A 22,391-nucleotide genomic window follows, 5' to 3' on the forward strand; every position below is an offset into this window, starting at 1 on the left:
TCAGTGGAGCAGTTGTGGCGGTATGCAAACTGCAGTGGGTCCATGGAGGCTGGCAGTGAAGATGTGATGAAGTCTCTGACTAGCTTTTCAAAGCACTTCATCACGACTGATGTGAGGGCAACAGGGCGGTAGTCATTGAGGCCGGAGGGTCGAGGTTTCTTCGGAACGGGGACGATGGTGGATGGTGGACCACGCCGCCATCTTCCTCCTACCAAAATCTAAAAAAAATTATACCAGTCTCCATCAGGCTCCACCAGCCTCCACCAGGCTCCAACAGTCTCCATTAGTCTCCATCAGTCTCCATCAGGCTCCACCAGCCTCCACCAGTCTCCATCAGTCTCCATCAGTCTCCACCAGGCTCCACCAGTCTCCATCAGGCTCCATCAGTCTCCACCAGGCTCCACCAGGCTCCATTAGTCTCCATCAGTCTCCATCAGGCTCCACCAGCCTCCACCAGTCTCCATCAGTCTCCATCAGTCTCCACCAGGCTCCACCAGTCTCCATCAGGCTCCATCAGGCTCCATCAGTCTCCACCAGGCTCCACCAGGCTCCATTAGTCTCCATCAGGCTCCATCAGTCTCCCCCAGCCTGCACCAGTCTCCATCAGTCTCCACCAGCCTGTACCAGTCTCCATCAGGCTCCATCAGGCTCCATCAGTCTCCACCAGGCTCCACCAGGCTCCATTAGTCTCCATCAGGCTCCATCAGTCTCCCCCAGCCTGCACCAGTCTCCATCAGTCTCCACCAGCCTGTACCAGTCTCCATCAGGCTCCACCAGGCTGCACCAGTCTCCATCACGGGCCAGATGCCTGCATGTAACCTCCTAATACAGATCACACCATGCCACGTTATCTCCCTCACTCTCCATCTCCTCGTGGCCAGAAATCTATGGCAGGGAGCAGTAGGTCTAAAATGAAACTTTACAAGATATACGTGAACCAGAATCTCCAGGGAGTGTGAAACAAGTGGTGATGGAATCTGGGATCTCACATGCATGCTAGGTTTGAGGAGGTCCAAGGGTGTTGCATCACAGAAAGGAGTCTGTGTGGAGATACTATTAACACAGACATCAGTTCAATATCTGACCCAAATAAGCGCAGGCTTGGGACTTTAATGACTCGGCTCTGTGCTGTTACAGCTTCATCTATCAGCCTTCATCTTATCGTGTGATCTTAGCTGCTCAGTGGCCTTGATGTTGATGTGGGTATACTGGAAGTCTTCACATCAGAATGAGAGAAATGACAGTGGCATGTCCAGGGAACTGGGTTTTGAAACACAAAACCTGAGTTTTTTTCTTTATCTGAAGATTATACTGGAGACACATTAACTTCTCTTGGGACCAAGACATAAATTATCATACAGACCGATGTGATCATTAATAAATTTATCCTAGCAAAGCCTGGTAGCAACACACCATATCAGACCCTGTGAACAGTGCTGACTGCCTTTTTATTAGCAGTAGTTATATATCACCTTTCTCAAACTCAGGGACACAGAGAGATATCAGCTCTACCTGATGAGAAGCAGAACTTGCACACAGCATACTCTCTGTCAGAGACCACTGAGGGACTACAGCAGGTACAGGTGCACCAGGGAGAACATGGAAACGCCACCCAGATAGGGACTCAAACCCAAGACCCTAGAGATGAATGTGCTAACCACCAAGCTGCACTTTAACTTAAAAAACATGGTAACGCCTGAGTGGAAAACATATGAAGAAGGATATGACTTTATTTGCCACATTATCAGACAGCTCATGACCTTCTAGTACAGGGTATCTATAAAGATAGGCCTCTATCTTTATAGATGTCATAGCAGCACCATATAACTGAGTGAATGACAGTTACGTGGTACCGACAGAACTACTCTACTGCACATTTTGTCATGAAAGGAAAAATGGGTTTGACGAGGGCCAAAGCGCTCCGAAATCAGACCCAGACTGCAGCCAAAGCGCTCAGGTTAAAGGAAACTGATGGCAAACATTTATGGGTTTATGTGTTTACTGTAAAGGGGAGAGGTATTAGTGTTCACAGTAAAGGGGGCGGGGTTTATGTGTTTACTGTAAAGGGGTGGGGTTTATGTATTTACTGTAAAGGGGAGAGGTATTAGTGTTCACTGTAAAGGGGAGAGGTATTAGTGTTCACTGTAAAGGGGGCGGGTTTATGTGTTTACTGTAAAGGGGAGAGGTATTAGTGTTCACAGTAAAGGGGTGGGGTTTATGTGTTTACTGTAAAGGGGGTGGGGTTTATGTGTTCACAGTAAAGGGGGCGGGGTTTATGTGTTTACTGTAAAGGGGGTGGGGTTTATGTGTTTACTGTAAAGGGGGTGGGGTTTATGTGTTTACTGTAAAGGGGTGGGGTTTATGTATTTACAGTAAAGGGGTGGGGTTTATGTGTTTACTGTAAAGGGGAGCGGTATTAGTGTTCACAGTAAAGGGGTGGGGTTTATGTGTTTACAGTAAAGGGGGCGGGGTTTATGTGTTTACTGTAAAGGGGGTGGGGTTTATGTGTTTACTGTAAAGGGGTGGGGTTTATGTGAAGAAAAGCATCCAGTTTAAATGTCTGAATATTCTTAAAAGTCCTGTCGAGTACAGCAGCGTGTAAAAGTGTATTACACTGTCCTCTGAAATGTATTTAATTTTAATGATAGTTTATCGGCCACCAACTCTTAGTCAGAGTGGTAGTAGTAATAGTAATAGTATAGTAATTATAATGCCAATCAGACACTTTTTCACATCAATCCGAATGTTTCGTAATTGTTCTCAAACTGTGTTGCCTTGTATAGTGTCTCCCATTCTAGGTTTAGTAACGGATATTAGATTCTGGCAGTGTCTTGATTAAGTGTATTTTTGGAATCAAACCTATTTGCGCTAGACAACTAATTATGAGTTACATTTACAGAACACCCATCTCTGACTCAAGGATGCTTTACAGACAGAAATCAGCTTTTATAATCAGTCACACACTGATGAGAAGCAGCAGCCAATTTGCACACAGCGTACTCTCAGTGTGCACAGAGCACCAACCATCACCGGACATACACGCACAGAGCACCATCCATCACTGGACACACACACAGAGAGCACCAACCATCACCGCACACACACACAGAGCACCATCCATCACTGGACACACACACAGAGAGCACCAACCATCACCGCACACACACACAGAGCACCATCCATCACTGGACACACACACAGAGAGCACCGACCATCACCGCACGCACACACACACACACACACACACGCTAAGCTTTTTGGACTGTGGGAGGAAACCACCCAGATAGGGACTCAAACCCAAGACCAGCACTGAGAGACGAGTTACCCACCAACCCACTGGTGCTGCTAAACACATTTCTGGATGAGAGGGTGTGTTCTGTGCCAGATACGTAAATGTAAATAGTGTGTGTGCATATCTTTGGATGAGAAGGTGTGTGAAGTCTCTGAGATTGTGGCCATATTGAAGAGAAGGAGTTTTGCTCTCTACTTACGCAGTTTACCACAACAAACAAACATTTCAATCCACACTCCACATGTGCCCACATGCTCCTTGTCTGTAAGAATTTTAATGCTGAAACTTCATAGTTTATGCCACAATTATTCCAGAACCATAAAACTACATTAATCACAATCAGAACAAATGACTGACTAGATAAACACACTTAAAAGATCTGAACAAACATTTAATGAGCCAACATACAGCATGTTCACAGACACAGGCATCTTCTGGGGGTTTGGCGGTCGGCATGGCAGCAGAAATGTTTGTCTGTTTAACATTATTATTTGTTATGGAATGATGCGACACTAAAATCATAATATACAAAACAATATACAAACAAGGAAATGGCAGGTCCTCCTAAAACAACTACTGGCTGAGATCAACAAGCTGAAATGAAAGACTTGACACGCACGCACGCGCGCGCGCGCGCGCACGCACGCACGCACGCACACACACACACGGACTGGAGCCGGGGGGATTTCCACCATGCTGCACCCCCGTGGCAGCCTTGGGCTATGTCCTTCGTGGTCAGTCCAGAAGGGTCTAGAAGTGGGTGAAGTATCTACGGCACCTAGCCCTGGCATCCAGGACCAACCCCGAGCCAATCAGAGGCTGCGCTGCCTCAGAACGGAGACAGGCTGGGCACTTTAATGTTGATGTCTCCGATGTTGATGTTGCGAGGAATTTCTGGAAGGTTCATGTTCTTGACAGCTGACACGGCTCTAGCCGGAGCAGCGGACAATCCACCCTGCGGGTAACACCACAGTTTACCTCACTGATGAGTTCACACCGAAGGAACAGGACATCATATTTTCACTTGTTATGATAACCTTATAATTAAAGCTTTACACACACCCTCCAGTGCTTGTAAATTATATTATTATTCTTTCCTGCTCAGTGAACTTAGCTCATGCTGTTATAGTTTACTAGTACCTGCACATAACTTTTTGTCATCAGCACATTCTCAGGTGCTAAACAGACAGATCTTTGAACTTAACAAAAATATCATAAACTGTGCCTCTGACAACACCCACACAGCTGATAAAACATGAGAATTGGTCGTGACACAAGCCAGATGTACAGGCCAATATTTTGGCAACACAAATAAATACTGTAACTACCAGCTGTACACTTCAGTTTGATGACAGAAAATCATCATTACCTTTAGCACATTTGCACAGAGAGTGTAACACGAGATCACGTTACAGGGAGTGTTACCACCTGACAGGACGTACACTGGCCACGGCGCACAGAAAGTGTAACACACCAGATCACGTTAAAGGAAGTGTTACCACCTGACAGGACGTACACTGAAACAGACGCACAGAAAGTGTAACACACCAGATCACGTTACAGGGAGTGTTACCACCTGACAGGACGTACACTGGCCACGGCGCACAGAAAGTGTAACACACCAGATCACATTACAGGGAGTGTTATCACCTGACAGGCTACGGCTGATGGGCTACGGCTGGTGGGCTATCACACATCCCAGTGAATGTGACTGCAAGGAGCTCGCGTCAAAGTGAAGAGGCGGAGTCCAGACAGATCAAGGACTACACAAGCGATGAGCCTCGGAAGGGCGAACCTCCCCTTTTTAAGCACGAGTGTGCGTGTGCTCTGTGTCATCCAGTGTGAGTGTGCAGTGACGTGAACAGTGCAAATTCAGGACGTTCACCTCAGACTTCTCCATGCGGTTCTGAAGCTCCACCTGCCCAACGATCTCGTTCATGTTGGTTTCCAGAACCATCCCCCCCATAACCACCTCCTGGAGTATGTAATGGACCTGCAGCACACATTCAGAGCCAAGCGATTCTGTCCTGGATGAACCAGGGTCTGTATGCACTGAGAAAGTTATCCATGCTGAACAGGGCAATCAAAACCACTAGAACAGTCTGATAAAGTTGTGAAAGAGGCATGCAACTGAAGGAGCTCATAAAACACTCCCAAGATTAGACAACTTACCAAAAAAAAGACAATATACCACAACTGATAAGGATGTTTATGGTTACAGTATGAGTCGATGAGATGAAGAAGCGATATTAGTGTGATACTGGGAATTCACAAGGTCTCCATGTGAAATGTAGAAACCCAGGTTTCAACACTGCACTGCACTACACTAACGCGTGAACAGGAGAAAAACGCACAAAATATCAGAGATAAAACCTGGGAGATTAGAAGGCGTCAATCCAGAAACGTCATTGCATTGTTTTCAGGGGTCACAGATTAAAAGAAATAAAAAATATAAAAGGGACAATTTTACTGGGTTACACATGGATATAGATAACTCAGAAATAAATCCCTTGATGCTGGTATATCATTTGCATCCAATAAAACTAACATCTATAAAAACCGCATATTATCTTTTAAGAACATATACAAAATCCAGGACGCGTTTACGACACCTAGTGGAGCATGCCCCAGAGAGGTGCCGGGTTCAGAGGTCAGCACACCGCAAGTGACCCCTCCCTCATCCACACTCTACATCGACTACACAGTCTTGCTTTTGACATATGAAGCTTTTCTCGAGGACATGCGTCTGATCCCAGCGCACCCTGAGAACTTGGCTCAACTGAGGCAGGCCTACAGTTAATCCTCAGCACTGTTTGCAGATCAGTTGGGGGAAGGTGTTTTTCCTTGTATAGGCCCTGAACTCTGTTCCAGAATAAAACGTCTACAGGTCTTTTTAATCCAGACTGCAAAAACAGTTTAGTCTTGTCTACACTCTTTTTTCCATTTGGGTCCTTCTATTTTAATTTAATATTTCATCATTTCTAGTAGTGCAATTTTATTAAAGTAGTTACTTTATTATTTTCTGTATTATAGTTTGAATTCAAAAACCAAAGTGGTTTATAGACAAATTATTATATTAAAACAATAATAAAACAGAATTCATCACATGATGAGCACTGTGACTAAACATACTGTCTAAATAGCACAAGTAGAGAAATGGAGTGTGACGGATCATGAGTGTGATCAGCAGACGTCAGTGTGGGAAACAAACTGACTCACTTTGTCCATGTGGAAGATCAGGTCCAGCTCACACACGTTCTCGAAGCACTTATCCAGAGTCTCCACAAACACCTGTGCACAAAAAAAGCCTCACTGACATTTATTTATTTAGATTTATCTGACACTTTTATCCAAAGTAACTTACAATACTGACTGAACACATCTTGAGTAATTGAGGGTTAAGGGTCTTTCTCAGGGACCCAACATTGGAAACCTGGCAATGTTGGGACTGGAACCAGCAACCTTCTGATTACTAGTCCAGTACCTTCACCACTGAGACACCACTAAGCCCAGACATGATGACATCAACAATATGCTCTTATATGTGAAGTAGTTAAGGTCTAGACACTTATCTCAGAGACCCTTACACACATCGGCTGTTTCTGGTTTCAGAGAATGTTTACAAAGCAGTTCCCCTCACCCATCCAGTTCCTGATTCCCAAACACACACACCTCTCATGAAACGTGCGAGTCCCTGCACGAGAGCAGCTAAAGAGGCCTAAAGGGGCCATGAGCAGACTGATCTCCAGACTGGAGTCTCCACTGAGACACACTTCAAACACATGAAACCTTCTCCTAATCAGACGCCAGAGGGGAACAGTGAGGTCTGTACATTACTGAACAAACGTGATGCTGTGCCTTCAGGTCAGGTGACATCATGGCCTATAGCTCAGGTGAGGTCAGGTCAGATCAGGGGACATCATGGCCTATTGCTCAGGTGAGGTCAGGTCAGATCAGGGGACATCATGGCCTATTGCTCAGGTGAGGTCAGGTCAGGGGACATCATGGCCTACAGCTCAGGTCAGGTCAGGTCAGGTCAGATGACATCATGGCCTACAGCTCAGCCAGAGGCCAATCAGAAAAAAAGCCATCAGGAAAAAAAACACAACCATAAACACTTATTGAGGACACTTTCACAACAACTCTGACCATCAACACATATGGACTGGCATTCGCTCCAATTCAGTCTGCATATACAATACACAACTCCCTCCACAACTGCCATTCCATTCAAGTGTTTGCTGAATTCCTTCACAGACACACCTCATTCTCCTGAATGAGATGCTGAATAGGTGATCACCTTAACAAAATCCTATTCTAACGAGCAACAGTAGAAAAACCACTGCTGCTGGATGGAAAAAGCAGTGTTAGTACTACCTAAAAAGTAAGTGTAGTCAAAATACAGCTCCAGACCTTGTCAAAAGAGTTGAAAAGAAAGGTTCTCAATGAGGAAATTAATGGGTCAATTGTAGCTTTACTGGCAGAGGGATACAGTGAGCGGCAGGTTGCTTCCATCTTGAAAATTTCAAAAACTGTGGTTCATAAGAACAAGGTCAAGCAGAAATCACATTGGACAACAACAGCTACAGACTGGCAGAGATCGAAAACGACTCTACCGACCGTGGTGATCGCCACCTCATTCAAATGTCACTTAACAGCCGTAAGATGACTTCAAGTCACCTGCAAAAAGAATGGCATGCAGCAGCTGGGGTGAATTGCACAGCGAGGGCAGTTTGAAACAGGCTTCTGGAGGCAGGGCTGAAGTCATCCAAAGCTAGAAAAAGCCCTTCTTCAATGAGAAGCAAAGAAGAGCCAGACTGAAGTTTGCGAAAGACCATAACGATTGGACTGGAGTAAGGTCGTCATCTCTGATGAGTGCAATTTTCTGTTTTGTCCAACACCTGGTCGTGTAAGGATTAAATGGAGACCTGGAGAGGCCTACAAGCCAGAGTGTGAAATTTGGTGCAGGAACGGTGATAATCTGGGGGAGTTTCAGGATGGCTGGAATCTGGCAGATTTGTCTTTGTAACAGATGCATGAATCAAGCTACTTACAAAACTGTGCTGGAAGAAAACTTGCTTCCTTCTGCTCTGACAAATGTTCCCCAACTCTGATGATTGTTTTTTTCAACAGGACAATGCTCCATGTCACACAACCAGGTCAATCAAAGTGTGGATGAGGGATCACCAGATCAAGACCCCATCATGGCCAGCCCAATCTCCAGACCTGAACCCCATTGAAAACCTCTGGAATGTGATCAAGAGGAAGATGGATGGTCACAAGCCATCAAACAAAGCTGAGCTCCTGGAATTTCTGTGTCGTTACCCAACAGCAATGTGAAAGACTGATGGAAAGCAGGCCAAGATGCATGAAAGTTGAATATGAGCTTGTTTTCTTTGCATTATTTGTAGTCTGAAATTTCTGTAACTGTTTTTTTATTTTGACCATTAGTCATTTTCATTAAAAAACATGCTCTAAAATACATTATTTTTATCTGGAATTTGGAAGAAATGTTGCCAGTAGTTTAGAGAATAAAACAAAAGTGCTCAGCCTGCTGAAACACAAACCCATCAACTGTAAAACTAGAGAAACTGATCATTTTGTAGTGGTCTCTTATTTTTTCCGGAGCTGTATATATATACACACACACACACACACACACACACACACACACACACACACACTATATATATATATATATATAAAATTCAGAAACAATATATATATGGTTATTCTTCTTTGTCCTATTCCAAAAACTGATTCTTAGTTCATTATTCACTATGTGAAACTCAGTGTTTCAGTACAGCACTCAGCCGAGTGGGACCATTAAAGGCGTCTCTGACATAACTGTCTCACTCACTGGTGACATGCCCACATCCTGTGGTATACACACATCATTGCGTTTATGCCCTATGTGCTTGTGTTGAAGGTTTGCTTTTTTATGCTGATCTGGGACCAGTTTCTGGTTCCTCTTGACGCTTGACATGTGTCTGTATGATATTTACCTGAATAAGATCTAGAATCCCAAGTTCACTCTCGGACGAGTCCACACAAAACACAAAGTAAAGTGTAGCATAGTGTCTGTAGATCAGCTTGTAGTCGGAGCCTCCGATCAGGCTGCGTGGGTGAAACACGTGGGTGAATATGGTAAACAAGATCCTTTGTAGCATGTTCACAATTACTGCCAGGAAACAGCTCAACCACCAGGGGCTTTAAGGTCATTTGCCCCTGTCTGAAACCACCAAGCATATGTATTTACAGAACACTGTATCAAACTTGATTTATAATTCATTATCCACAATATTAACTCTACCGTGTAGAAACAATGGTATGTATGCAACACTTATATCATTACCTGCCGCCTTCTAGGAAATTGCAGACGTTGTCGTCTCTCTTGGACACCAGATGAAACGTCTCCCTGATAATCTGCTGCTGCAGGTCTTCTGCCTACATGACAACACGCAGGGACAGTAGTGGTCAGGTCAGTGGTCTGTCCAGTCCAGCTCAGTTCAGTTCAGTTCCTGGAGGACCACAGTGAGCTCCTAGCGATGCTCACGTCCCTGCCTCAGGTCACACGAACCCATCAATGATTTAGCTACTGCGTGTACCAGTGGGCCAGGACGGCACGTAGCAGTAATAACTATGATCTGCAGCCTTTGAATGTTAAAATTGGGAATAAAACATCTTAAAACAGCTCATCATCTGCTAGTAGGTTAGGTACTTAAAAAATAACTAAATTACAGCACAGCTGTTCGAGGTCAGCTGATAGATGGAATATGAACAGCACGCTAAATATATAGGACCTAGCGATCTGAATGTTTCACAAGCTATTCTTACAAAATATTGGTAGAATCTGATAAGCCGTGGTTTCCCATGGTTGTTAAATATAAGTATAGCCTTGATCATCCTCGGTGCTAGTGTTTTGCTGCGTTGAATCTAGATCAATCTTCTTTCGTTCATGAAAATAACTGGCTCCCAGCTAGTACTTCCGCAAAAAAGAAAAAAAGTCTACATCATAATAAAAGTTAATGTACGCGGTGTTATTGTTTGTTTATATATATATATATATATATATATATATATATATATATATATATATATATATATATATATATATATATATATATAAAACAATGTTAATAACGTTAATATATATTAATATATATAATAAAGTTAATATATATAAAACAATGTTAATAAAACAATGTTAATATACATTTAGCTAGACAACAATAAACAATCTCAATTGAAATAGAAATATAGCAGGCAGCATTTTTTAAAATAAAAACTAAACAGAAATCTAATTGGCGCTACGCAGAACTTTTATTTTGACAGAGACCACCGAGGCCATTTCCGCCGGAATCCGGAAGTACTAGTTAATGGGTCGCGTTTATTTATTTAGGTATTTATGAGCTATCTGTGCTAGTTAGGGAGACGTGTAGGCCTTTAAAGATCAGTACAGTTGACCTTATATAATAAAGCAGGGAATTACGCGCTCTTAAACCATTTTACAGTGTTTGGGATGGTGTTCGAAGTTTATACTTAAACGCTGGTGACGGAACTCCAGAGGAGTTGAGTTAGCCAGCGCTAGCGGTCGCTAGCATTAGGACAGCTGATAGATATCACGAGTTGGGATGTCTGAGTTGTGAGCTGGTAGCGAGGAGATACCGAGACAAACGAGCGTGTAGATATACTAAAGTCCAGCCACGTAGGAGACACTACCGGCTGTGGGCTGGGAGGGTCCATGCTAACGCCAGCTGAGTAGAGGCAGAGCTCCTCTCTGGTAAGTCCACACCAACTAAACTGGCTAGGGCCGATGACTAACCGCAACTAAACTGGCTAGGGCCGATGACTAACCGCAACTAAACTGGCTAGGGCCGATGACTAACCGCAACTAAACTGGCTAGGGCCGATGACTAACCGCAACTAAACTGGCTAGGGCCGATGACTAACCGCAACTAAACTGGCTAGGGCCGATGACTAACCGCAACTAAACTGGCTAGGGCCGATGACTAACCGCAACTAAACTGGCTAGGGCCGATGACTAACCGCAACTAAACTGGCTAGGGCCGATGACTAACCGCAACTAAACTGGCTAGGGCCGATGACTAACCGCAACTAAACTGGCTAGGGCCGATGACTAACCGCAACTAAACCGGCTAGGGCCGATGACTAACCGCAACTAAACCGGCTAGGGCCGATGACTAACCGCAACTAAACCGGCTAGGGCCGATGACTAACCCCAACTAAACCGGCTAGGGCCGATGACTAACCCCAACTAAACCGGCTAGGGCCGATGACTAACCGCAACTAAACCGGCTAGGGCCGATGACTAACCGCAACTAAACCGGCTAGGGCCGATGACTAACCGCAACTAAACCGGCTAGGGCCGATGACTAACCCCAACTAAGCCCGCTAGGGCCGATGACTAACCCCAACTAAGCCCGCTAGGGCCGATGACTAACCCCAACTAAGCCCGCTAGGGTCGATGACTAACCCCAACTAAGCCCGCTAGGGTCGATGACTAACCCCAACTAAGCCCGCTAGGGTCGATGACTAACCCCAACTAAGCCCGCTAGGGCCGATGACTAACCCCAACTAAGCCCGCTAGAGTAGATAACTAGTTACTTTCCTAAAGGTTTCTCGGACTGCGTACTGCAATATAATCGCTTGTTTTATCCTACTGGGTAACATTACCTAATAATATTAATTTGGTTTTACAAGAAGCTCCTAGAAGCTTAGGACAGAGCGTTATAAATATAAAGGTGGCGTTATTTATTTGGAGTAAACGACAAAGACGTGGTCCTAATCGCTTAATCTGTGCGTTCACCGACCGGACCGGGCTGTTCTTCCGGTCGCGTATTCGCTCTGTGACCGTTTGTTCGGATCCACGTGGTGTCCTGGATAAGGTCTGAGGTGGATGCCCCACGGTGTGCTTGCTTACTTTGTGGGTAGTGTCCGGGTGACGATGTGGGAGGGGTAAATAACAAGCTACAACTAAACAGCCTGAGTTTAAATGTTCTCACTTCCTTAAAGACTGCCTAGCACTTCCATATGGTCGAGAATAATCGGGTTAGAACGGACTTTCTGTGAGTATTAGGATTTGTTTTCCTTCTCGGATGCTTTCCGCTGTATTTTGTCAAATGGACATTCAATTACTTAATTTTTACTTCTTTTTTTTATTATTAGGATATTTTAACAGTTGACCAGCTTGCTTTCCTTGTAGTTTGATGGGTGGCCGCTAGATGGTGCACTCACCCAAAAGACTAATCTACTGTTAGTTTCGTGCTGTGCACTATGCAAACCTTGGTGACATTAACGGCACAAAAGTGTGACGGCTGATTATTCTGACGTGAAATCCGCTTGATTTGCCTCTGTACCGAGCTCTGACGGTCTGGATGTTTGTCCTGCAGGTGTAGGGGACTGTGATGGTGGAATGACTGCCTGAGTGATCGTCACCTTTCACCATGAGTGCCGGCCTCCTCGTGACCCTGCTGAGCCTGCTGGGGTGTCTCCCGTGTCTGCACACACACCTCAGCACCTCAGATAGCATCGTGGGCAACATGACTATGTCTGACCCAGAGGACTGCGACATTGTAAAGTGTGAGTCCGTCTGTGACGTCTCTCAAATAGCAAAGTTTAAGCAGCCTCCGTAGGTTCTGATTTTCTTTTTATAGGTAAAGAAAAAGATTCCTTTCTGCTTTTTGATTGGAGTTCACATTTAATTTGTACATATTTCTGGGCATGTGTGTGTGCTATGGTTGTGTTGGAATGTTTCTGTTGCTAACCTTTTTTTCTGGATGCTTTAAAACAATATAATCATACATTTATCAAGTGTTGAGCTCTCTACAGTCAGTCCAAAAATGGCAGTGTCTGTGTGGTTCAGTTTGGTAGCGTTAATGTAATGTGACTTATCTTCAGACGTAGGCTGTACCTGTTCCTCTTGATGTACCTCGTTATTCTTCTTTCCTGAGAAAGGTTTCCATGTCCATGGGAAAGTCTGGGGATCAGGTTTGTTTTATTTTGGTTAAGATAAAATATGTCCTGATCGCTCCCTTCAGAGATAAAACGGAGTGAACGGGTGTCTGTGGAATATCATTTTTTTCCAAAAATAAGTAAAGCCATGTGTTTTTGTTTTTTAACGTCTCTTCCTTGAAGGACGCTCTTTGAGAAGGGCCATGTGGTTCAGATTTAAGATGAAAGAGCGGCTCGTGTGTGTGCGTGCGTGTGCGTGCGTGCGCGCGTTTGGGCCAGGCACTAGGGTGCGTGTGTATGTATGTGTTTGGGCCAGGCACTAGGGTGCGTGTGCATGTATGTGTTTGGGCCAGGCACTAGGGTGCGTGTGCATGTATGTGTTTGGGCCAGGCACTAGGGTGCGTGTGCATGTATGTGTTTGGGCCAGGCACTAGGGTGCGTGTGCATGTATGTGTTTGGGCCAGGCACTAGGGTGCGTGTGCATGTATGTGTTTGGGCCAGGCACTAGGGTGCGTGTGCATGTATGTGTTTGGGCCAGGCACTAGGGTGCGTGTGCATGTATGTGTTTGGGCCAGGCACTAGGGTGCGTGTGCATGTATGTGTTTGGGCCAGGCACTAGGGTGCGTGTGCATGTATGTGTTTGGGCCAGGCACTAGGGTGCGTGCGTGTGTGGGGGGGGGCTTTGTCTGAACATTGTTGCGTCATCTTAGCCATCCTGTATAAGGGAGCAGCACCAGCACACACACTAGTCCTACAGGCACCCTGTCACCCACCCCAGCCCTCCACACACACACACACACACACACACACACACACACACACACACACACACACACACACACACATGCTTGGTGTATAGTTACTGTGTGGCTTGTGGTGCCTCTGTGCTTGCAGTGTGCAGAATAAAAGTGAGTTGAGATGGTGTCCATCTGGAAGTCTGAAGTGTTTGGTGTGAGTGCTATAAATACCCAATCATTACACATTCCAGCTCGCGTACCCGTGTGTGTGTGGCAAAGCTTGGGCATGCTTCACAATGACCTCCACACACACACACACACGGTCTTCTCTGCTGCCCTTCTTCTCCTCTTGTGGGCCATTAGGAACAGGTGGTGAATCATTTCTAAGCCCCAGGCAGGGTGGCTCCCACCCCCTTATCTGGAGAGGGTGGCTTTAGGAGGTGGAGGGGTTGGGAGGGGCAGGAGGTGGAATTAAGAGTCAAATACTGATGGAGACCCAGAGAGGGTGGGATAGGTGGGTGGGGGCGGCAGAGTGAGGGGTGTAGGTGAGATCCCTTGTGTGAGCAGCCCAGCTGCGGGGCCAGGGAGGAACGCCGCACCTCACACACACATGGCCGCTGGAAGCGGGTCAAAGGAAGTATGAACGTGCCAGTTCCCCTCCTGGTCATGCCAGCTTCTCAGTGGCCCGCGAGATAGCGGCACTCAGCAAGCGTGACTGACTGCATGTCCGCTAACGTTCGACTCAGCCTCTCGGGACATCCCCGTGGAGCTGGAGAGGAGCGGCTCAGTTTGGGAGCTCTGAGAGAGGGTATCTGGTAAACGCACAGGTTCATTTTGAAGATGACTCGGCGTTCCCACAAGCTTTCTAAACGTTAGATGATTTGGAAGTCCCGGATGCTTCAGTGAAACTGACCTGCGTGGCTGTGTGAGTAATGAACGCATGAATGCAGGAGCAGTGCTCTGGGATCTTGGACACAGAAACGCAGCGGTAACAAGAACCCAGTTAAACGCTCCCTTTCTCCAATGGTATTGGGTCAAAGTTCTCTTATCATAGCGACGGCCAATGAAGTACAGGGCCTGGTTGGGGACACGCAACCTATCCTGGATTTTGTGAATGTTTTCGTGTTTTCCTGGTTAAATTTGGGTTCAGTTTCATTTTGACTCGTATGATCCCAAAACGGAAATAAATTTGTCGACGGAGTGTTCCGTAAGTGAGGCTGGGCCATCTTTCTGGAAATCTCTGTATGAGTTCCTGGCCGCTTCCTGCTGCGTCAAGAAATGTGCGCTTAACGCTCTCTGATAAATGGCCGTACTGACCTCTGAACTCTCACTGACGTAAATTGATGCAGCTCATCACTGATGCAGGCTTGAATTTCAATATTAATAGAAATCCGTGAATCAGAAGCCTCACTGAACTGAAGTGTGTTTTCGTTGGTTTGTTCTCTTCTTAGGTCCTGTGAAAGCGTGTACCCGAGCTTTCTTCTCTGAAGAGAAATCCTTGTGTGTTTTCCTACACTGCCCTAATAATGCCTCATGTGAACATCTGCTCGTAAACACAGGTAAGGGATCAGGCCAGAGACTGGCGCTTTCACAAGCGCGTTGGCCAGCGTGTTGTCTTCATTTCCAAACATTTAACTGTGTCTCTGGCTCACGTTCCACCTCGTTTACACCAGTTCTGCTCTGTGTGGAACACTGCAGCAGTCTGCTGGAAGAAACCAAAAGGTCACTTTGATCTTTACCTCTGCTTGTCGTGTGAATGCACACGCAGTGTCTCTCTCTCATGCGACCGTTAACCAGAGCAGACAGGCCGGTGCTCGGGGTATACGGGAGTCCTGTTTCTGCTCTCTGTCAGGTCTTGGTGTTCCTTCTGTTTCTGTCCTCAGGAACAAGAGTAGCTAGACAGGATAGCCATGGTGAGGAGGGGGTGGTTCCAGCTACACCTGACTCTTCTCCATCTCCTGCTGCATCTGACCTGCCTCCTGGCTCGGCCAGAGCAGCACAACAACACCCTCCTCCATCCAACGCTAGCTCTGCGTCCCAGAGGCCAGAACAAACTAACAGTACCCACAACTCCTCAGTGGACGGGGTTGGAGTCCCAAAAAAGAACAGCTCTACCAAACCTGAGACCACTTCCTCAGCCAGTTCACAGGTCTCTGCGGACAGGGCAAGAGGGAACAAATCCACCCCTACGTCTGCCCCAGCTGTGCCACATACTACTCTATCCACAGCTAATGCCACAAGACCCACCACCATCACCACGACAACTAATGCCACGACAACTAATGCCACAACAGTCATCACCATAACCATGACAACTAATGCCATGACTACTACCACACCACCACTGATGAGCACACTTAAAGTTACATCACACCCAACCGCTCGTACTACCACGGTAGCGCCCCAACCGCCAACCCCAGCGACTTCCATCACCTCCCGACTGCCAACCATTCCTGCGACTGCTCCTAGCACCTCCCTTCTGTCACCACTAACCCGCTCCACCCAGCCTGCCCCTCCTGAAGGGAACACAGATCCTCCACCCCCCCCAGCCAAAGTCCCACAGCCCCCATCTGGAAAGCGGCCTGGTGTGCAGGGCGCCGGTGCCGGCGGGCGGGTCGGGATCGGCATCGGCCACACGGTGCTGGAAGCTACCGGCGATTCGCTGACCATCGACATGGTGAACACCAGCTCCCTGATGGCTGTGCTGATGTTTGGCCTGTTCTTCTTCGTTGTCACAGTCATCGTCTTCCTCAGACAGGCCTATGAGAGCTTCCGGAGGAAGGACTACACGCAGGTGGACTATCTAATCAACGGCATGTACTCCGACTCAGGGGTCTGAGTGTTTACAGTTCAACAGTAACATTTGCCAGTTTTTGATTGATCTTTTTTGCTCCTGGATGAGCCTGACTCGGCGGCGATGTAAATCTGTTCACCACAGCCCTGTGTCTCCACCTCCAAGTTTCTCCCTGGGCGACCCATGCACAGATCTCTGGGTTTGCTGGGACCAGCTCAGTGGTGGTTTCCTGACTGTACAGCCTCGTGATCAGGTCCTTACAATAAGGGTTACTTTTCCCCCTTTATGCAGACGAACCTTCCATTTAATACTCCACATGAGATGTAAGCCTTATTTTTTTTAACCCTTGGCCCTCTTTCAGTAAATGATTTAATGGTGCAATATTTGTCTTCACTTCTTTGTTTTCCAATAATATTCAATGTTTCATGCTTTTTCTATTACATCAAGCTGACTGTGGATGCCTTTAATTTTGGTAGCTTTGTGGGTTTGGGTTTGTGTTTTTTGTTGTTTTTTTTTTTTTTTCAACTCTTTGGGTTGGGAATGGATGCCAAAATGGTGACTGTGACACTGAAGCACATTAATGAAAAACCAAGGAATTCTTTAGCCATTCTGAACTTGATTTCAGGACTGAGGGAAGCTTTTGCTCTGCGTCTGAGAGCTGGGGAAGACGGACCTCACACGTGCCAACGTAAATCTGTATCCTACTACAGCACTAGAGAAGGCAAAAAAGTTACTTTGCGAAGGAATAAACATGAACAAAGAATGAATCCGGTGTGGTTGTCTTCTTGTGTCAGTGAGCGTGATTCTGGTCGTCATGTTTGGCTGTAATTTGTGACTGAGCTGAGGACGAGTGCTTGGATTGCCATGTATTTCCTCTCTGAGCCAATAAACCCCCAACGTTCAGCGTTTCCCACAGACTCCTGGGTGTTTTATTAGAGGGCTGAATCAATCAGCCTTTGCTGTAAACAAAATGGTATACATAAACAAGCCACATCTGTAGCACAATAATTGCTCCCTGGAAATATATGATGCCCGTGCAGGGACTATTTGTAGTGAAACCCATGAGGTCTGCAGGTTTAATTGGCAGAGATGAAAGTAACAACTGTGTGAAAGGGGGGTTGGGTCTTCAGCACCTCTCCCGACCCTAATAAGGGAGGCCTTTGTTTTGGGGAGGGGGCCTGAATGCCTGTTGCTTTATCAAAGTGGCATTATGCAGCTTTGGTCTGGCACAGTCCTTGGTGATCCGGGAATGCTGGACAACTCCTGGCTGGACCCTCCAGCTTTACAGCCTGGAGTTCTCCACCAGTTCCTCCAACAGCCTTTGCCCCGTTTTCCAGTTTTCCATCCCCTCCTCGGTTCCCCAGGGCCGATTGTTCTAGGCTAAATTTCCCAATTGCTGCGTTCTTCCTTCGTGCCAGAAGAGAACAATCCTGATGAATTTCCAGCCAAAACAAACTGAGCAAGGCACTGCAACCTAAATGCGACCTCCCGGCCGTGCGCTTGGATGAGGTTTGCCTTGTGTGTGTTGATGCTGTTTCAAGTGTGTGGTTTATTGTGGAAAAAAGCAGAACCATTTTCTGGTTGTCTGTGAAAAGCTGTGATCACTGTTTTTTATTACTGCTTGTCTGAAGCAGTAGGAAATCTGGACCTTTGTGCGACTGCAACGTTGATCCTCAGTTCTGCAGTAGGTGTTGTGAGGGTGTGGTTAGCACTAAGCCTGCCAATGTGGGGTGTGCGTGAGACTTTTGTTTTAAGCAAACCTGTCCAGATGGTATTTATTATGTGAGAAATATTTTTCAACATCAAACTTAGATGTGTTGACTCTCAATAAAATCCTGAGAGGTAATGAAGGGCAGAGGAACCGGTGCGGTTTCGTTTTGGGTGTCTGGGGCCGAGTCAGAGGCTTTGTTTGTATGCGGGGCTTAGCCAGAGGCTGTGCTGCACAGGTGAGCGTAAAGGCAGGTTTCTTTACAGCATGTTTCTCTGGACTGACGGCTGTCCTCACACACACCAGAGCAGGACTTCTGCTTGTGCCTGTGGCCTGCCGTGTGTGCCAGCTGGACAGCCAAAGAAACAGAACCAATCCTAATGAGACCAGGGGTCCGGTTTCATCCCGCACCTTTACAGCACTTCCAGACTCATGAACAAGGCCCAAAGAAATCTTGAGGTTGTAGTTTTACAACTGATTCCAATTAAAAGCAACCCCAGATAATTAAGTTTCCATAATTAATGTTTGAGGATAACAGTCTAATGAGTAATATTCCTAAAGAGTTTTCCTTTACTGCAGATATGCTTAAACTGGCAAGAATATTCGCGGAATGTAGCCAAAATTTTAAAAAACACTGTCTCAATTTTTACATTCATCTCCAATTCAAACTTTTTTCACTGATTCCAACATCCTAAAAATCAGCACACCAAACGTTTCTGTGTTTTTCACCTGATCTGACACGTTTTCAACCCCGTTGTTAAGTTAAATGTCCAGTCTGGGGTGTGGAACAACCCTCACAGGCTGTCAGACAGAAAACGGAGCGACGTTCCCTGTCCAGCACTGCGCCGCTGTAACCACCAGCCGTAACGTGGCGGAGCGCGAGCGCCGCAGAGCTCTTCCAGGTCCGCTCGTGGCAGGCCGACGGGGCTCGAGACACTTCTGCTCTCACCTTTGTTTACTTCGGCTTGTAGAATTGAATGTTTGGAATAAACGTCATACATATCACCCTTTTCTACTCACAATGTCAGAATAGCACATTACACCAATGTAATGTTGATTTAGTACAACAACAACAAATTAGTGCATTTAAAATAGTAACACTGATAAATAATATCACTGATAACTTTAGCAATATTTAAGTGTAGTGAAATTGTAGTTGTTTGGCTGCCATTTCTACCATTTCTCTTGATATTTTTTCCTATTATCATATTCTTATTTGCATTCGTATTATTAATTACATATTACATATGAATATTAACGTACTTATTCATATTTGTATGCGTATTGTTAATTATATATTAATGTTTTTATTTTTTGCTTAAATTCGCTTATTTGCCACATTTCCGCGGAGTCGCTTAATTTCTGCAATGTAGCAAAAACGCTCGCGTTCGTATCCTCATGTAGTTCACTCCCGTTTGGTGACGTCAGCCAGTTTCCGCTGTCATCCCCCCCGTGCCTCTCGGCGCTCGCGCAGGCTGAACGCTTTCCCGAGCCTCTCCGAAAGTTTCTTGACTCGCAAACCCCTCGCGGAATGGAGCTGTGGTGCCGAAGCTGAGGCGCGAGGCGCTTGCGATGGGTGTTTTGTTAGTGGCGCTGCTGCTGTGCCGCGCGCTCACTTTGCTGCATGGTAAGTCCACTTTTGTTCACGTTTCACGCTCGAGGGTGGCGAGCTCGCAGCACGGATCCTGGGAACGTGCAACTTTGCACCGTGTAGTCTAAGTTTGGAACAACCTACACGAAGTCCGGCAGGCAGGTCCGCTCCGCGTTCGGCGTTTTGGTATTTGGACGTAACTCAATAGTTCCACACGTCCATGTGTGGCTGCGCGAGACTCGCTCGCTAGAGGCTGTTTAGCTCGTGACTTCGAGCAGGCTGCGTTCAAGTTTTGCTTCGCGGTTCCAACTTTGCAGGGAGGCTCCAGCTTCCGAGCCACCGAGCACGCGATGTGGCGCCGGGAAGCACGACGCTTCTCCTCCGAATGTTGGAGTCGTTTGGTCCACGTTCCTCGCGCGAGTTTCCCAGGCCTCTGTTCACGCACAACACGATTGATCGGTGTCGGATGTCAGATGGAGCGAGCGAATCTGAGCCCGTATCAAGACTTCCAACACACACAAATAAAAGTACTATATTCCTTTACTACAGCATTTTCCAAGCGGGTTTATTTCTACAGTGGCGAGGACGGCTCGTATTCGTCCCTGAATCCGAGATGTTAAAGACCAGATCTGAACGTAGCAGTGTCACGCGCAGCAGCTGCAGGGAGGGCCTGGTTTATCGAAGCGTTCAGGTTGTACAAAACTATTTAACAGAAGCACCGCGACTTAAGTACGTCTGGTTGGTCGAGACGTGACATGTTATGGTCAGTGTAACTGCATTAGTGATGTAGAGCCTGTTGAACATGTTGAATATGTCGCCATCGCAGGGTGCTCTTGCATTCACACCTAAACCCCGAGCAGGCGACGTAAAGTCACAGTTGGATCGCGAGAGTCCGTTTCACTGTGCTGTGTGTCGTAGAGTGCTCTGCGCGTGATGTTTCACTCTACTGATGGTGGTCGTGTGCTCTGCGCGTGATGTCGTGCATAGCCGTAGTCCTGCGTAATTGCATGATGTCACTGTTCCAACGCATGTTCTTTGGTTCTGCTGCCGTGCTGAACCGGGTTCTGTTGACCCAGGTGTGTTCGTACGGGTGATGTTGGCCAGGTAGTGGACTGTCATTCTTTGGCTCTCATCTGGAAATTGCACTGTAGCTACTTGAAGATAAAATTAGGTAAAATACATGTTGAGCATCCTGGGCGATGCCCAAGCCCTGTGACCGCCGCACAACACTCGATTAGTCTTTTTTGTTTGGGGATTTTCATGCAGAAGTCCCAGTTAGGCTGTCAGCACGTCTGTGGTGGTTTGAGCTTTGCGCGAGAAATCAGAAAGCAGTTCCGAAAGTTTTGAGCAAACGCTGAACCACCGTTGAAGTGCATGAGCAACAGCACGGACTTGGTTCATCTTTTGTCAGCGCTGTTTTTTTGTACAGAGTGTGTGAAGCTGCCTTTCTCGGGCAGGTATTGTGAGCTGCGTGCGACCTCTCCGTGCTAAGAGCAGTGCGAGACCCTGGCCTAGGGCGCTACGTCACGCAGCACGGTGCATGCATGTGATTCCCATAACCGCGCTGTATGCAGCTTTTGGTGCCATCTGGGTTTATTCATGTGAGCCGATTCTGAGTAGCACGTTCAAAACATTGTCGTAGTTTTGCTTTATAACTAAGAAAATGAAACACATCTTTTAAAATCTGCAGTTTGTGTAGCTACTACAAACGCTTGACTCCTTTTGTAAACGTGTGGTTTGATTAATTTGAGCCTGTAGGCTGTTTGAAGTGCTTTTCTCCATTTCTTCATCGTTGCTCTAACCAGGCAGAACCAGAACTCCGGTCTCGTGCTCGGCTCAATAAAGTGACTTTACTGACCACGGGACAGGTGTGCAGGGCGCGCGCGGTCCTGGCTCTGTTCTGAGCGCCGTGTCTTCGCGCCCGGCGCACGAACGCGGTTCATTCTTAAACGGATGATGTCTGAGGGGTAAAGGTCCAGCATGCTAACCCGTCTCACTGCAAAGCTTCTCTTCCTCTCGCTCTCGTGTGCGTGCAGAGGGACAGGCTGCACGGACCTCCCTCCTGCATCGTGCGTGTTTACAGTCGCACTTTAACGCCACAGAGAGATTCCTTGTTTTAGTGAACGGGTGCTTGGAAGTGTTTCACGACACATTTCGATATAAACACGGGAACAGATTGACGAACATGCAGGATTTGTAAAATGTACAATCCTCCGTGCTTTAAAAATAGTAATAAATTTAGGTAAAATAAGCGTATAAAGTAATAAATCTGTTACTTTGCACTCATGTCCTGA

The 22,391-nt window shown here is 46.5% G+C and overlaps 3 protein-coding genes across 4 annotated transcripts in view; 2 read left to right on the forward strand and 1 right to left on the reverse strand.

Annotated features, from left to right (window-relative positions):
- Positions 1–3,547: 3,547 nt before the first annotated feature.
- Positions 3,548–10,292, reverse strand: ap3s2 (adaptor related protein complex 3 subunit sigma 2). Its single transcript, XM_027031093.2, has 6 exons — positions 10,130–10,292; positions 9,648–9,739; positions 9,298–9,409; positions 6,512–6,583; positions 5,178–5,285; positions 3,548–4,247 (listed from the first exon to the last, which is right to left on the reverse strand). Exons 1-6 carry the CDS (start codon positions 10,196–10,198, stop codon positions 4,122–4,124), a joined length of 579 nt encoding a protein of 192 aa, XP_026886894.1. The 5' UTR covers positions 10,199–10,292; the 3' UTR covers positions 3,548–4,121.
- A 369-nt stretch (positions 10,293–10,661) lies between these two features.
- On the forward strand, positions 10,662–17,565 carry wu:fa25f02 (uncharacterized protein C11orf24 homolog). 2 transcript variants are annotated; one of them, XM_027031095.2, is made up of 4 exons: positions 10,662–11,075; positions 12,706–12,895; positions 15,456–15,563; positions 15,888–17,565. In XM_027031095.2, the coding sequence occupies exons 2-4, from the start codon at positions 12,760–12,762 to the stop codon at positions 16,841–16,843; spliced, it is 1,200 nt and encodes a 399-aa protein (XP_026886896.2). In that variant the 5' UTR covers positions 10,662–11,075; positions 12,706–12,759; the 3' UTR covers positions 16,844–17,565. The 2 variants fall into 2 exon arrangements, with proteins under 2 accessions (XP_026886896.2, XP_026886897.2); XM_027031096.2 differs by lacking the exon at positions 10,662–11,075 and adding an exon at positions 12,317–12,381.
- A 2,100-nt stretch (positions 17,566–19,665) lies between these two features.
- Positions 19,666–22,391, forward strand: part of lrp5 (low density lipoprotein receptor-related protein 5) — a 42,328-nt gene continuing 39,602 nt past the window's right edge. The window contains 1 exon segment of the mRNA XM_035532052.1: positions 19,666–20,133. Within this exon segment, the coding sequence (XP_035387945.1) occupies positions 20,079–20,133 (55 nt within the window). The 5' untranslated portion in view covers positions 19,666–20,078.

This window comes from Electrophorus electricus, chromosome 12 (assembly GCF_013358815.1).
Source record: "Electrophorus electricus isolate fEleEle1 chromosome 12, fEleEle1.pri, whole genome shotgun sequence".
NCBI lineage: Eukaryota > Metazoa > Chordata > Actinopteri > Gymnotiformes > Gymnotidae > Electrophorus > Electrophorus electricus.

Bases quoted from the DNA above. Each gene is read 5' to 3' on its own strand.
- ap3s2 (XM_027031093.2), bottom strand. From the start codon at position 10,198: ATGATCAAGGCTATACTTATATTTAACAACCATGGGAAACCACGGCTT. The intron at 9,740-10,129 runs GTAAGAATAGCT...GTTGTCATGTAG, and splicing joins TCAGATTCTACCAATATTTT to GCAGAAGACCTGCAGCAGCA. The intron at 6,584-9,297 runs GTAAATATCATA...TTTTGTGCACAG, and splicing joins GGATTCTAGATCTTATTCAG to GTGTTTGTGGAGACTCTGGA.
- wu:fa25f02 (XM_027031095.2), top strand. From the start codon at position 12,760: ATGAGTGCCGGCCTCCTCGTGACCCTGCTGAGCCTGCTGGGGTGTCTC. The intron at 12,896-15,455 runs GTGAGTCCGTCT...TTCTCTTCTTAG, and splicing joins GGACTGCGACATTGTAAAGT to GTCCTGTGAAAGCGTGTACC. The intron at 15,564-15,887 runs GTAAGGGATCAG...TTCTGTCCTCAG, and splicing joins ACATCTGCTCGTAAACACAG to GAACAAGAGTAGCTAGACAG.